The sequence below is a fragment of the Nycticebus coucang genome, chromosome 5, assembly GCF_027406575.1.
Source record: "Nycticebus coucang isolate mNycCou1 chromosome 5, mNycCou1.pri, whole genome shotgun sequence".
In the NCBI taxonomy this organism is placed as follows: domain Eukaryota; kingdom Metazoa; phylum Chordata; class Mammalia; order Primates; family Lorisidae; genus Nycticebus; species Nycticebus coucang.
The window spans coordinates 53568431-53580197 of NC_069784.1; the positions used below are offsets into that span (position 1 = coordinate 53568431).

The 11767-nt window shown below is 45.3% G+C and overlaps 1 protein-coding gene across 2 annotated transcripts; it reads left to right on the plus strand.

The window, feature by feature from the left end:
• Positions 1–8271: 8271 nt before the first annotated feature.
• Positions 8272–11731, plus strand: BOLA1 (bolA family member 1). 2 transcript variants are annotated; one of them, XM_053592861.1, is made up of 2 exons: positions 8272–9193; positions 9446–11731. In XM_053592861.1, exon 2 carries the CDS (start codon positions 9452–9454, stop codon positions 9863–9865), a length of 414 nt encoding a protein of 137 aa, XP_053448836.1. In that variant the 5' UTR covers positions 8272–9193; positions 9446–9451; the 3' UTR covers positions 9866–11731. The 2 variants fall into 2 exon arrangements, with proteins under 2 accessions (XP_053448836.1, XP_053448835.1); XM_053592860.1 differs by lacking the exon at positions 8272–9193 and adding an exon at positions 9200–9347 and having other exon boundaries at positions 9446–11729.
• Positions 11732–11767: the final 36 nt, after the last annotated feature.

Genomic DNA, 11767 nt, shown 5'->3' on the forward strand with positions numbered 1-11767 from the left:
CCGCTACAATGCCTGGCTATTTTTTAGAGAAGAGGTCTCACTCTGGGTCAGGCTGGTCTGAAACCTGTGAGCTCAGTCGATACACTCGCCCTGGCGTCCCAGAGTTCTAGGATTACAGGCGTGAGCCACTGTGCCCGGCCTACAGTTAAGTGTTTTATTATTGTTTGTTTTGTTTTCTTTAATTACACATGAGATGTCTTCCATAAGACAGTGCTTAAAACTTCTAAAAGTTTTGATATGATAGACCTTCATTACATAGTATTTATTATTATGACTGTGTTTTTGTTTTTTTTTTTGTAGAGACAGGGTTTCACTTTATGGCCCTCGGTAGAGTGCCGTGGCCTCACACAGCTCACAGCAACCTCCAACTCCTGGGCTTAAGCGATTCTCTTGCCTCAGCCTCCCGAGTAGCTGGGACTACAGGCGCCCGCCACAACACCCGGCTATTTTTTGGTTGCAGTTTGGCCAGGGCCGGGTTTGAACCCGCCACCCTCGGTATATGGGGCCGGCGCCCCTATGACTGTGTTTTTATTACAAATAAAGAGCTTGCCCTGTGGCGCTTACAACTTGGAAAGCTTTTATTTGTACAACAATAATAAAAATGATGTTGGCCTTCTCCATTCAGATCTTAATTCACTCAACTATCCAATACTTCTTTATTTTTTTTTTGAGAGAGTCTCACTCGGTCACTCTGGTTGGAGTGCTGTAGTGTCATGGCTCACAGCAACCTCAAACTCTTGGGCTCAAGCAATTCTTCTGCTTCAGTCTGTCAAGTAGCTGGGACTACAGACACCCCCCAACTTCTCTCAGCTATCTTTTATCTCCTAACAAAGACTTTTGCACTCTTCTTGCTTCTATTCTTCCCACTCCTCAAATACATTCTTCACACACTAGCCAGAGCAGTCTTTCTGATAAACATTCTGATTCTTTTCTCACCATATACTCTCTCCCTAGGTGATTTCACCCCAGTCTCCCACCTGCCCCCAGTGATTTCATTCCATCTTCAGTAACCCTTAACTAAGGAATGCCTCAAATGCACTTCTTAGGGGCGGTGCCGGTAGCTCAGTAGATAGGGTACCAGCCACACACACCCAGGCTGGTGTGTTCAAACCCAGCTCCAGCCAGCTAAACAACGACAAATTGGAAAAAAAAAAAAATGGCTGGGTATTGTGGCAGGTGCCTATAGTCCCAGCTACTTGAGAGGCTGAGGCAAGAGAATCTCTAAAGCCCAAGGGTCTGAGGTTGCTGTGAGCTATAACACCACTGCACTCTACTAGGGGTGACATAGTGAGATTGTCTCAAAAAAAAAGAAAAAATGTACTTCTTGGATGCTAAAATTAGTGAACAAAAGTTTAATAGGGAATAGGAAGTTACATAGACTTAAAGTATTTCCCACATATACAGACAGAAAATGAATAATTTCACAGTTGAGAAACCTTAATTGCATGATGAGAATTATCACTAGTAATAGGAAAAGTCAAGATCATGTGCACCTGGTAAGTTTCCCTGACGACTCAACATCACTTCTGCAGTATTCCTGCCAAAATGCATTATGCTAAATCTTAACCATAGAGAAACATTAGATAAACCCAAATTGAGTGACATTGTACAAAATAAAAGATCTGTACTCTTCCAAAAAAATTAAAGTCATAAAAGACAAACAAAGACTAAGGAACTGTTCCGGATTAATAGAAAATAGACATAAGAGGTGAATGTAATGTATGGTCCTAAATTGGATTCCAGACCAGAAAAAAATTTTTTTCATTTTATATGTAGCACATTAGTGGAACAATTGGCAAATTTTGAATAAGCCTTAATTATTAAATAATAGTACTATATCTATGTTAATTTTTGCAGATTGACAATTATATTCTGTTTATATGTGAAAGTCTTTTTTTTTTTTCTTATCAGAAAACAGAACCAATAAGGGATAGATAGATAGGTATTATTAGTAAGAGTTACCTTATTGATTATGGAGGCTAACAAGTCCCAAGGGTGAGTTGAGACCAATAAGGGCAGATGGTGTAGTCCAGGTACAAAGGTACTTTGTGCCGCCTGTGGCTCAGTGGGTAGGGTGCCAGCCCCACATACTGAGGGTGGCAGGTTCAAACCTGGCCCTGGCCAAACTGTAACAAAAAATAGCTGGGCATTGTGGTGGGCGCCTGTAGTCCCAGCTACTCTGGAGGCTGAGGCAAGAGAATCACCTAAGCCCAGGAGCTGGAGGTTGCTGTGAGCTGTGTGACGCCACGGCACTCTACCGAGGGTGATAAAGTGAGACTCGGTCTCTACAAAAAAAAAAAAAGCCTGAGAACCTGTGTTTTAAGTTCAAAGGCCAGGCCTCAAGACCCAGGAAGAGCCAAATGCTTCAGTTAGAATCTGAAGGCAAGAAAAAGCCAAGGTCCCAGTCTCAAAGCAGTCAGGCAGAAGGAGGTCTTTCTCACTTGGGAGAGGATCAGCTTTTTTGTTATACTCAGGCTTTCAAATGGTTGAATGAGGCCCACCCCACATTACGGAGGGCAATTTCCTTTACTCAGTCTACCAATTCAACTGTTAATCTCATTCTATATACCCTCACAGACTCATAGTAATATTTGACCTAATATCCAGGTACCAATAGCCCAGAAACACAGAAATAGTTGCAAAGTTGACATATTAAAATTGACCGTCACAGGGCTAATGTGGTGGCTCATGCCTGTAATCCCAGCACTCTGGGAGGACCAGGTGGGAGGATTACTTGAGTGGAGTCCAAAACCAGCCTGGGCAACATAGCAAGAGCCTGTCTCACAAAAAATTTAAAAATTAGCTGGGTGTTGTGGCATGTACCTGTAGTCCCAATTACTTGGTAGGCTGAGACAAGAGGATCACATGAGCCCAGGAGTTTGAGGTTGCTGTGAGCTATGAACATGCCACTGCACTCCAGCCTGGGTGACAGAGAGAGACTTCATCTCTAATAAATAAATACCACATAAATATCAAACTATCACAGGTAATTAAGTGAATTGTATCTCTGAAACCCTCCAATAGTTCAGAAAAAATTACATATGTGTAGATAGATACATAGAAATAAAGCAAGCCTGGTAAAATGTTAATATCTGAGTAATCAGGGTGAAGGTATACAGGAATTATTTGTACAATTTTTGCAATTCCAGATGCACAACCTTATAATTACCCTCATGTTTCCTCTTCTATAACCAAGCCATTACCATATCCTGTAAATTTCACCATCCTAATATACATCTGTTAGCCACACTTCCTCTCCATCATCACCACCACCACCACCAGCACTACTTTGGTCCAAGTGTTCATTGTCTCTCATCTAGACTGCTACAGTAACCTCCCACATGGTCTTCCTGCTCCCAGTCATTCCTCCTCAACAACCCATTCTCCACCCTACAGCCAGTGATCTTTGCAAAATACAAATTTAAAGTCAAAGTTAATACAATGCATTATCCTTGATTGCATTTCCAAAAATTGAATATTATGTAGGGCACTGTCTTTGTTTGCCTACTATAACAAAACACCACAGACTGGGTTATTTATAAAAAAACAAATTTATTTTCTCACAATTCCAAAGGCTGGGAAATCCAAGATAAAGGCTCTGGCAAGTCAGACAGTTCCTCATAGAAGTGCCATTCAGGTGTCCTTATGATACAGGATTCCACCACTCAGGGCTAGACAGGGAGCCCCCTATTCTCTAGGCCCGGGTGAGCTCAGAAGTCAGACCCCCATTTCCAGGCACAAGCAGACTGCCTTTTTTGGGACACACCATCTGGGCTCTGATAAGATCATGAACAAAGCAACCTGTGACAGTTTTTTGGTGGTTCCACCTTGGGAAGGAGCACACCCTAATCCCTTCTCAGGGACAAAGACTGTAAAGGACCTGATAACCTCACCCTCTAGTCATGTGTAATCCTCTAGACTTAAGACCCCACCTGGAGACTCCTGGGTGAGTTCCTCAGTTCCAGAATTTCTTTTTACTTCTTCTGTATTCCTTTCTAACTTCTAATAAAAGTGCTATCTTACCACTGATCTGTGGTCCGTGGGTTCATTCTTCGAATCCCCGAGACCAAGGACCTACTGAAGATTGAAATTCTGGTATCACTTACATGGCAGAAGGGACACAAGGGGCAAACTTACCTCCCTCCAGCATTTTCCGTAAGGCACAAATCAAACCCTTCCTGAGCGTAGAGTGCTCATAGCCTATCACCTCCTAAAAGTCCCACCTCTTAATACCAACACACTGGGGATTAAATTTCAGAGTCTCACTATGTCACCCTGGGTAGAGTGCCATAGCATCACAGCTCATAGTTCAAACTCTTGGGCTTAAGCGATTCTCTTGCCTCAGCCTCCCAAGTAGCTGGAACTACAGATGCCGGCCACAGCGCCAAGCTATTTTTGGTTGTAGTTGTCAGTGGGCGACTACAACCCGGACTGGATTCGAACCTGTCAGCTCTGGTGTATGTGGCTGGCGCCCTAGCCCCTGAGCTACAGGTGCCGAGCCTCAACATGAATTTTAAAAGGAACATATTCAAACCTTAGCAGACAGGAATGAGAAAGTTGAGAAAATTTGAATGTCAACCATATATTAGATAGATAATAAAGCCAGGCACAGTGGTTCACTCCTGTAATCCCAGCACTCTGGGAGACTGAGGCAGGCAGATTGCCTCAATTTTCCAGGTCAAGACCAGCGTAAGCTAGAGGGAGACCCCATCACTAAAAACAGCTGGGGGTGGCGCCTGTGGCTCAGTGAGTGGGGCGCCCGCCCCATGTACTGAGGGTGGCAGGTTCAAATCCGACCCCGGCCAAACTGCAACAAAAAAAATAGCCGGGCATTATGGCGGGTGCCTGTAGTCCCAGCTACTCGGGAGGCTGAGGCAAGAGAATCGCCTAAACCCAGGAGTTGGAGGTTGCTGTGAGCTGTGTGATGCCACGGCACTCTACCGAGGGTGACAAAGTGAGTCTCTGTCTCTAAAAAAAAAAATAATAATAAAAACAGCTGAGTGCGGGGACAGGCACCTATAGTCCCAGCTACTCGGGAGGCTGAGACAAGAGAATTGCTTGAGCCCAAGAGTCTGAGGTTGCTGTAGCGAGGACGCCACAGCACTCCACTGAGGGTGACAAGGGGAGACTCCATAAAAAAAAAAAAAAAACCATATATTAGATAATAGCTGTGGGAAAGGAATTCTCATAACTGACAGGAGTACAGCCATTTTAGAAATCAGGTTAGCAACCAACAATCCCCTCCCCAAACTCCTGGAGTGCCTCAAGGCCAGAGTTCTTGGAAACACCCAATTCATATCCTAGCAGGTACTGAGGATATGCCTATAATCCCAACCCTAAGGATGCTCCATAATTCTGAGCAGCACTGGTGAAGAGCCCCAGGCAGTAGTACTCCAGGCTCATTGCCCCATTGCAAGTGTGAGCTGACACCTGCTCAGTCTCCATTCTCCTTTTACCCTCTTCTGAAAAGTCTTTCTTAGTCCCTGGACTGGCCTCCTCTCCTTTCCTGGGGACCTTACTGCGGTTCTACGCTAGAACCTCCCTGTCGGTGCTGCTGTGGCACCCCGTCGCCACGCAAATAAAACAGCTGGGACAGAGATAGAAGTACAAATGTTCACAAGAGGTGGACTTCCCATAGGTGCAGGGAAGCCTCAAGTAACCTCTGCTGTGGGCCTTTTATTGAAACAGTATGCAACATCCCACAGTTGTGCGAGGTCCAACCCCTGCTTGCTGAGCTACCGATTTTTTTTTTTTTTTTTTGAGACAGAGTCTCAAACTGTCGCCCTGGGTAAAGTGCTGTGGTGTCACAGCTCATGGCAACCTCAAACTCTTAGATTTAAGTGATTCTCTTGCCTTAGCCTCCCAAGTAGCTGGGACTACAGGCACCCACCAGAACGCCCAGCTATTTTTTTTTGGTTGTAGTTGTCATTGTAGCTTAGCAGGCCCGGGCCAGGTTCGAACCTGCCACTCTAGGTGTATATGGCGGGCACCCTACTGACTGAGATAAAAACATCCTAGCTGGCTTGGAGATGTTTTGCAGCCTGGAGACAAGCCCTCAAGCAACTGAGTGCTTTAAAGACCTACTGATCTTATCTCATTACAGAGATAATGCCTCCCTCAAGAACCAGTGACCACTCCTATAAGCCTGGTGCTCAGTCTCCTACACCTCCCAATAGTATTGGATGACTATTAAATTTCCTAGGTGTGGACGGCGCCTGTGGCTCAGTGAGTAGGGCGCTGGCCCCCTATACAGAGGGTGGCAGGTTCGAATCCGGCACCAGCCAAACTGCAACAAAAAAATAGCCAGGCGTTGTGGCAGGTGCCTGTAGTCCCAGCTACTTGGGAGGCTGAGGCAAGACAATCACCTAAGCCCAAGAGCTGAAGGTTGCTGTAAACTGTGACGCTACAGTACTCTACCAAGGGTGACAAAGTGAGACTCTGTCTCTAAAAAAAAAGAAAGAAAGAAAATGTCCTTGTTCTTAGGAGATATATGTGGAAAGTATATAGCAGTGAAGTTGTAAAGAATTTTGTACCGAACTGGAGTGATTCAGCAAAAATAATTCTTTTATCATTGTTATTATACACACTCATATTCAAAGAAAAATACGAAGCAAGTCTAGCAAAGTGTTATCAGTGAATCTAGGTAAAGGGTAGGTAAATAAGTTACTCACTGTACTAATCTTCCAACTGTTCTGAAAGTTTTAAATATTTTTAAAAGACTAGGGGGAAAAAAATTTTTTTTTGAGACAGAGTCTCAAGCTATTGCCCTGAGTAGAGTGCCATGGCAACATCATAGCTCACAGCAACCTCAGACTCCTGGGCTCAAGCGATTCACCTCAGCCTCCTAAGTAGCTGGGATCACAGGCGCCAGCCACAATGCCTGGCTATTTATGTAGAGACAAGGTCTTGCTCTGACTCAGAGCTCAGGCAATCCACCTGCCTGGGCCTCCCAGAGTGCTAGGATTACAGGCATGAACTAACATGTCCAGCCAAAGGCTAAGGAAAATACTATGTCATTAGACGTTAAATCTCTTGAATGTGGTAAGGATATTGTGGTCCTGTAGGAGAATATCCTTATTCTTAGGGGTCACATACTAGAGTATAAGCACAGATGTATAAGTAGATAATATATATAAAGGCAGAAAGTGGTGAATCCAATGAAATGTGTTGCCTAGCGCTATTCAACTTTTCTGTGGGGTTGAAATTTTTCAAAATGAGAAGTTGGGGAAAACTTAGATGATATATAAATATGTAAAATATATTTTTTTAATTTTTAATTTTATTTTGTTGTTGTTGTTGTTGCATTTTGGCCGGGGCGGGATCTGAACCCACCATCCTAGGTATATGGGACTGACACCTTACTCACTGAGCCATAGGTGCCGCCCAAATATGTAAAATATTAACAATATAAAATAAAATCTAAATACATTTAAAAATATCATCTTGGAAAAGTCTCATTCTGTCATATCCTGTTTAAAACCTTCATTAACTTCCCACTCCTCCTAGGATAAAAACAAGATCACCTATCAAAGGCTACAAGGCCTAAGGTGCTCTGGCCCCTGCCTTCTCTCCCCATACCTGATTCCTATCATCTCTACCCCCTGGGCATGGACCTTACATAACCAACCATACCCTAATTATCCTACAAAGAAAGACACTCAAAATTCTTTCCCCTCCACCTTTCGTATGTTCAGCAACAACAGCTATATCTTACAACGAGGGAATGAAAAATGGGTTTTCATGCTATCGCATCTAGACTGTTCTCCTAAATTTCCTCTTGGAAGTTTTCTCTTTCCCACCTGCACGCCCTAAACTCTGGATGATATGGCTCCTTGGCATCATATGCTTAGTTGCACAGGGCTTAGCACACGGTATTGCTATACCGGGGACTTCCTGATTTCAAGATCATTGTTTGTGTTTTTTTTTTTTTTTGTAGAGACCGAGTCTCACTGTACTGCCCTCGGTAGAGTGCCGTGGCGTCACACGGCTCACAGCAACCTCTAACTCTTGGGCTTACGCGATTCTCTTGCCTCAGCCTCCCAAGCAGCTGGGACTACAGGCGCCCGCCACAACGCCCGGCTATTTTTTTGTTGCAGTTTGGCCGGGGCTGGGTTTGAACCCGCCACCCTCGGCATATGGGGCCGGCGCCCTACTCACTGAGCCACAGGCGCCGCCCTGTTTTTTTGTTTTTTTAACAAATTGGGGCCTACGCTTTATTTTTTATTTATTTATTGCAGTTTTTGGCCAGGGCTGGGTTTGAACCCACCACCTCCGGCAATATGGGGCTGGCACCCTACCCTTTGAGCCACAGGCACCACCCAAGATCATTGTTTTTTAAGCACCAAAGGAGACAAGAAATCTCCATCTTTCTCTGCTGCAACTCTTTCGTTGAAAGGATTTATGTAAAATTTAGATTCAGTCGGGCTCAGCGGCCATGCTCAGTGGTTAGGGCACCGGCCACATACACCAGGGTTGGTGGGTTCAAACCCAGCCAGGCCTGCTAAACAAAAATGAGGACTACAACAAAAAAATATCCGGGCGTTGTGGTGGGCGCCTGTAGTCCCAGCTACTTGGGAGGCTGAGGCAAGAGAATCGCCTGAGTCCAAGAGTTTGAGGTTGCTGTGAGCTGTGATGCCACCGCACTCTATGGAGGGCGACATAACGAGACCCTGTCATAAATAAATAAATAAATAGAATTTAGATTCAATCAAAAGGCCACACTTAAGGACCAGAAAGGCCACAACTTTCGTTAAAGCCACAGGTTCACCTCTACCGGATGATCTACAAGCTCTATTCTCAATAAAATAGAAAGAATAATCGAAGCCCAAACTGCGCAAAAAAATCCCTTTGTCTTTGCTCGTTCTGGTTCAGAATTTCCCAGTGCTCTCGAGGGGGGAAACGCAGGGACTACAGTTCCCGTGAGCACTCGGGCGCGCGCGGTGCCTCCCGGCCACAGGACTCCATTTCCCAGCGCGCTTCGGGACGCCGCGCTGCCTCTTCTCCCTGAACGTCCGGAATTCTGGCGCTGAGGTGGAATCGCAGTAGCCGAGGCTGCAGATAGAAAGACCCCAGACTGGGTTTCAGAGGGGTCTCAGGGGCATCGGCTCAGCCAAAGGCACAGAGTTACACACACCCTACTTTTGCCGCTTCCAGCCCATTCTTTGCAATGCCCTTACGAACGAAGGCGCCTCCGGTACGGGCCTCTCTAAGCCCCCCCCACCCGCCGTCACTCCACTACCCACACCTAGAGGCTAGATTCCTCCACGTCACACAGAGAAAGAGCGCTGTCTCTGGTATCGCAGGGTGGCGTCAAGGCGGACTCCCTACGGGGCGGGCTGGGAGTTGGGGCAAGTTGGGTGGGGAAGGTTGCCGGGACCGCGGGGGGGATGAGCTATCTCCAAGCGGAAGGCCGTGACCCTCTTTACTTACGTCCGCTTCTCTGCAGTAGCCGATGCTGAGTGGGCAGCGGATCCTGCACCTGGTCTCCATGGCTGGCCGCGTCTGTTTATCCCGGGCCAGCGCGGAATCCTGGACTGTCGGTCCGGTGGAGGCCGCCATTCGTGCCAAATTGAAACAGGCCCTGAGCCCCGAGGTGCTGGAGCTACGCAACGAGAGCGGCGGCCATGCGGTCCCATCCGGCAGCGAAACGCATTTCCGCGTAGCAGTGGTGAGCTCTCGTTTCGAGGGACTGAGCCCCTTGCAACGGCACAGGCTGGTACACGCCGCCCTGTCCGAGGAGCTGGCTGGGCCAGTCCATGCACTGGCCATCCAGGCACGGACCCCTGCCCAGTGGAGGGAGAACCCTCAGCTGGACACTAGCCCTCCCTGCCTGGGTGGGAACAAGAAAACCCAAGGAGCTCCCTGAACCCAAGAGAGGGGAAGGGTCAGGATCAAATGAGCTAGGTGAGAATGAACTGAGGCCTTCCCCTCAATACCGTCCGGGACTTGTAAGGGGCAAGGATCCTGGGGCTCCACTGCATTAAAGTCCATATATATTCTCCAGAGAGCAACTAGCTTCAGGTCAAAGCTAAACCAAGGAAAGAGCAGAGTCACTCATACTGCTCTTGCCCAGTTGTTCCATGTTAAATTGTGACTAAGGAGCTGCATCAGAACTGACGAATTATAAATCATTTGTATATTAAAAGAGAAATTACAATATGAATTGCATTGCTTTTTTTTTTAATTAAATCATAGCTGTGTACACCAATGCAATCATGGGGTACGATGTCCTGGTTTTATATACAATTTGAAATATTTGCATCAAACTGGTTAACATAGCCTTCATGGCATTTTCTTAGTTAATTGTGTTAAGACATTTATATTCTACATTTAGTAAATTTCACATGTACCCTTGTAAGATGCACCGTAGGTGTGGTCCCACCGGTTACCCTCCATCCATCCTCCCCCCTCCCTTCCCCTCTCTCTCTTCCCTGTATTCTTGGGCTATAATTGGGTTATGGCTTTATGAAAGCTATAAATTGGTTTCATAGTAGGCTGAATACGTTGGATACTTTATTTTCCATTCTTGAGATACTTTGCTCAGAAGAATATGTTCCAGCTCCATCCATATTAACATGAAAGAGGTAAAGTCTCCATCTTTCTTTAAATTGCTGTGTTCTTAATAGACTGCTTAATCAGTGTTACAGGTGTTCTTGTGAGAAGAAAGATATCTATATATTAGAGTAGTCAAAAAAGGCTTCATGGGGGAAGTGACCTATTTAGACCTATTTAAAGGAAAGCACAGAATTAATCAGAAGATAGGGGTTGCAGATAAGGGAAGAACCTCAGTAAAGTTACTGTGCGAGGCAGGAGTTATAGGCAGGGACACATTTGAATTTCATATTGGAGGAACGTTTGACTTAACAATTTCCAAAAAGTAGTACTTGTATTTGTTTATGAGAAATACTTTTTTTTTTTTTTTTGAGACAGAGTCTCACTTTGTTGCCCTCGGTAGAGTGCCATCACATCAGAGCTCACAGCAACCTCAAACTCTTGGGCTTAAGCAATTCTCTTGCCTCAGCCTCCCAAGTAGCTGGGGCTACAGGCACCCGCCACAACGCCCAGCTATTTTTGTTGTTGTTGCCATTGTTTTAGTTGGCCCAGGCCGGGTTTGAATGTGCCAGCTCCCGTGTGTGTGGCTGGCACCCTACCCACTGAGCTATGGACACTTCAGAAAAATACCTTTTTAAGCAGTGAAAAGAGAATAACCTAGCAAAAGATTACAGAAGATGGAGACATTTTTATATAGCCTTCCAAATGTATTTTTGAGTGGAGCTCAAGTAATGCTACATAAGCAGCTTTCCAATAATCTCAGTATGGAAATTATTAGAGAAAAGGTTTGGTTAGCATGTATCTTGACCATTTTGGGCTAAATAGTTTAGAATGCATCTAGTTGGCAGCAGGAAATCAGTGAAGAATTTTGAGTGAGGGCATGCCAAAGAGCCTTCGAACAGACTGATCTGACAGTGATGTGTGAGTGAGCTGGCTGATGTGAGATTGGAGGCACAGAAATCAAGAGTTGAGGTGGAACACTGACTTAGAGGTCAGTTGTGGGAATGGAAAGAAAGGACTTGATTTGAGAGCTACCATTCAAAAAAAAAAAAATGACTTAATTAGAACAGAAATGGACTAGAATGAGAGGGAAGTCAAGGATAACCCCCAGGTGGTAGTTTTCAGATTTCCTCATGGGTAAAAAGTCCTAAGGGAGCTTGTTAAAAATGTACATTTAAGATCCCCACACTTAAAAAAAAAAAAAAAAAAAGGATTC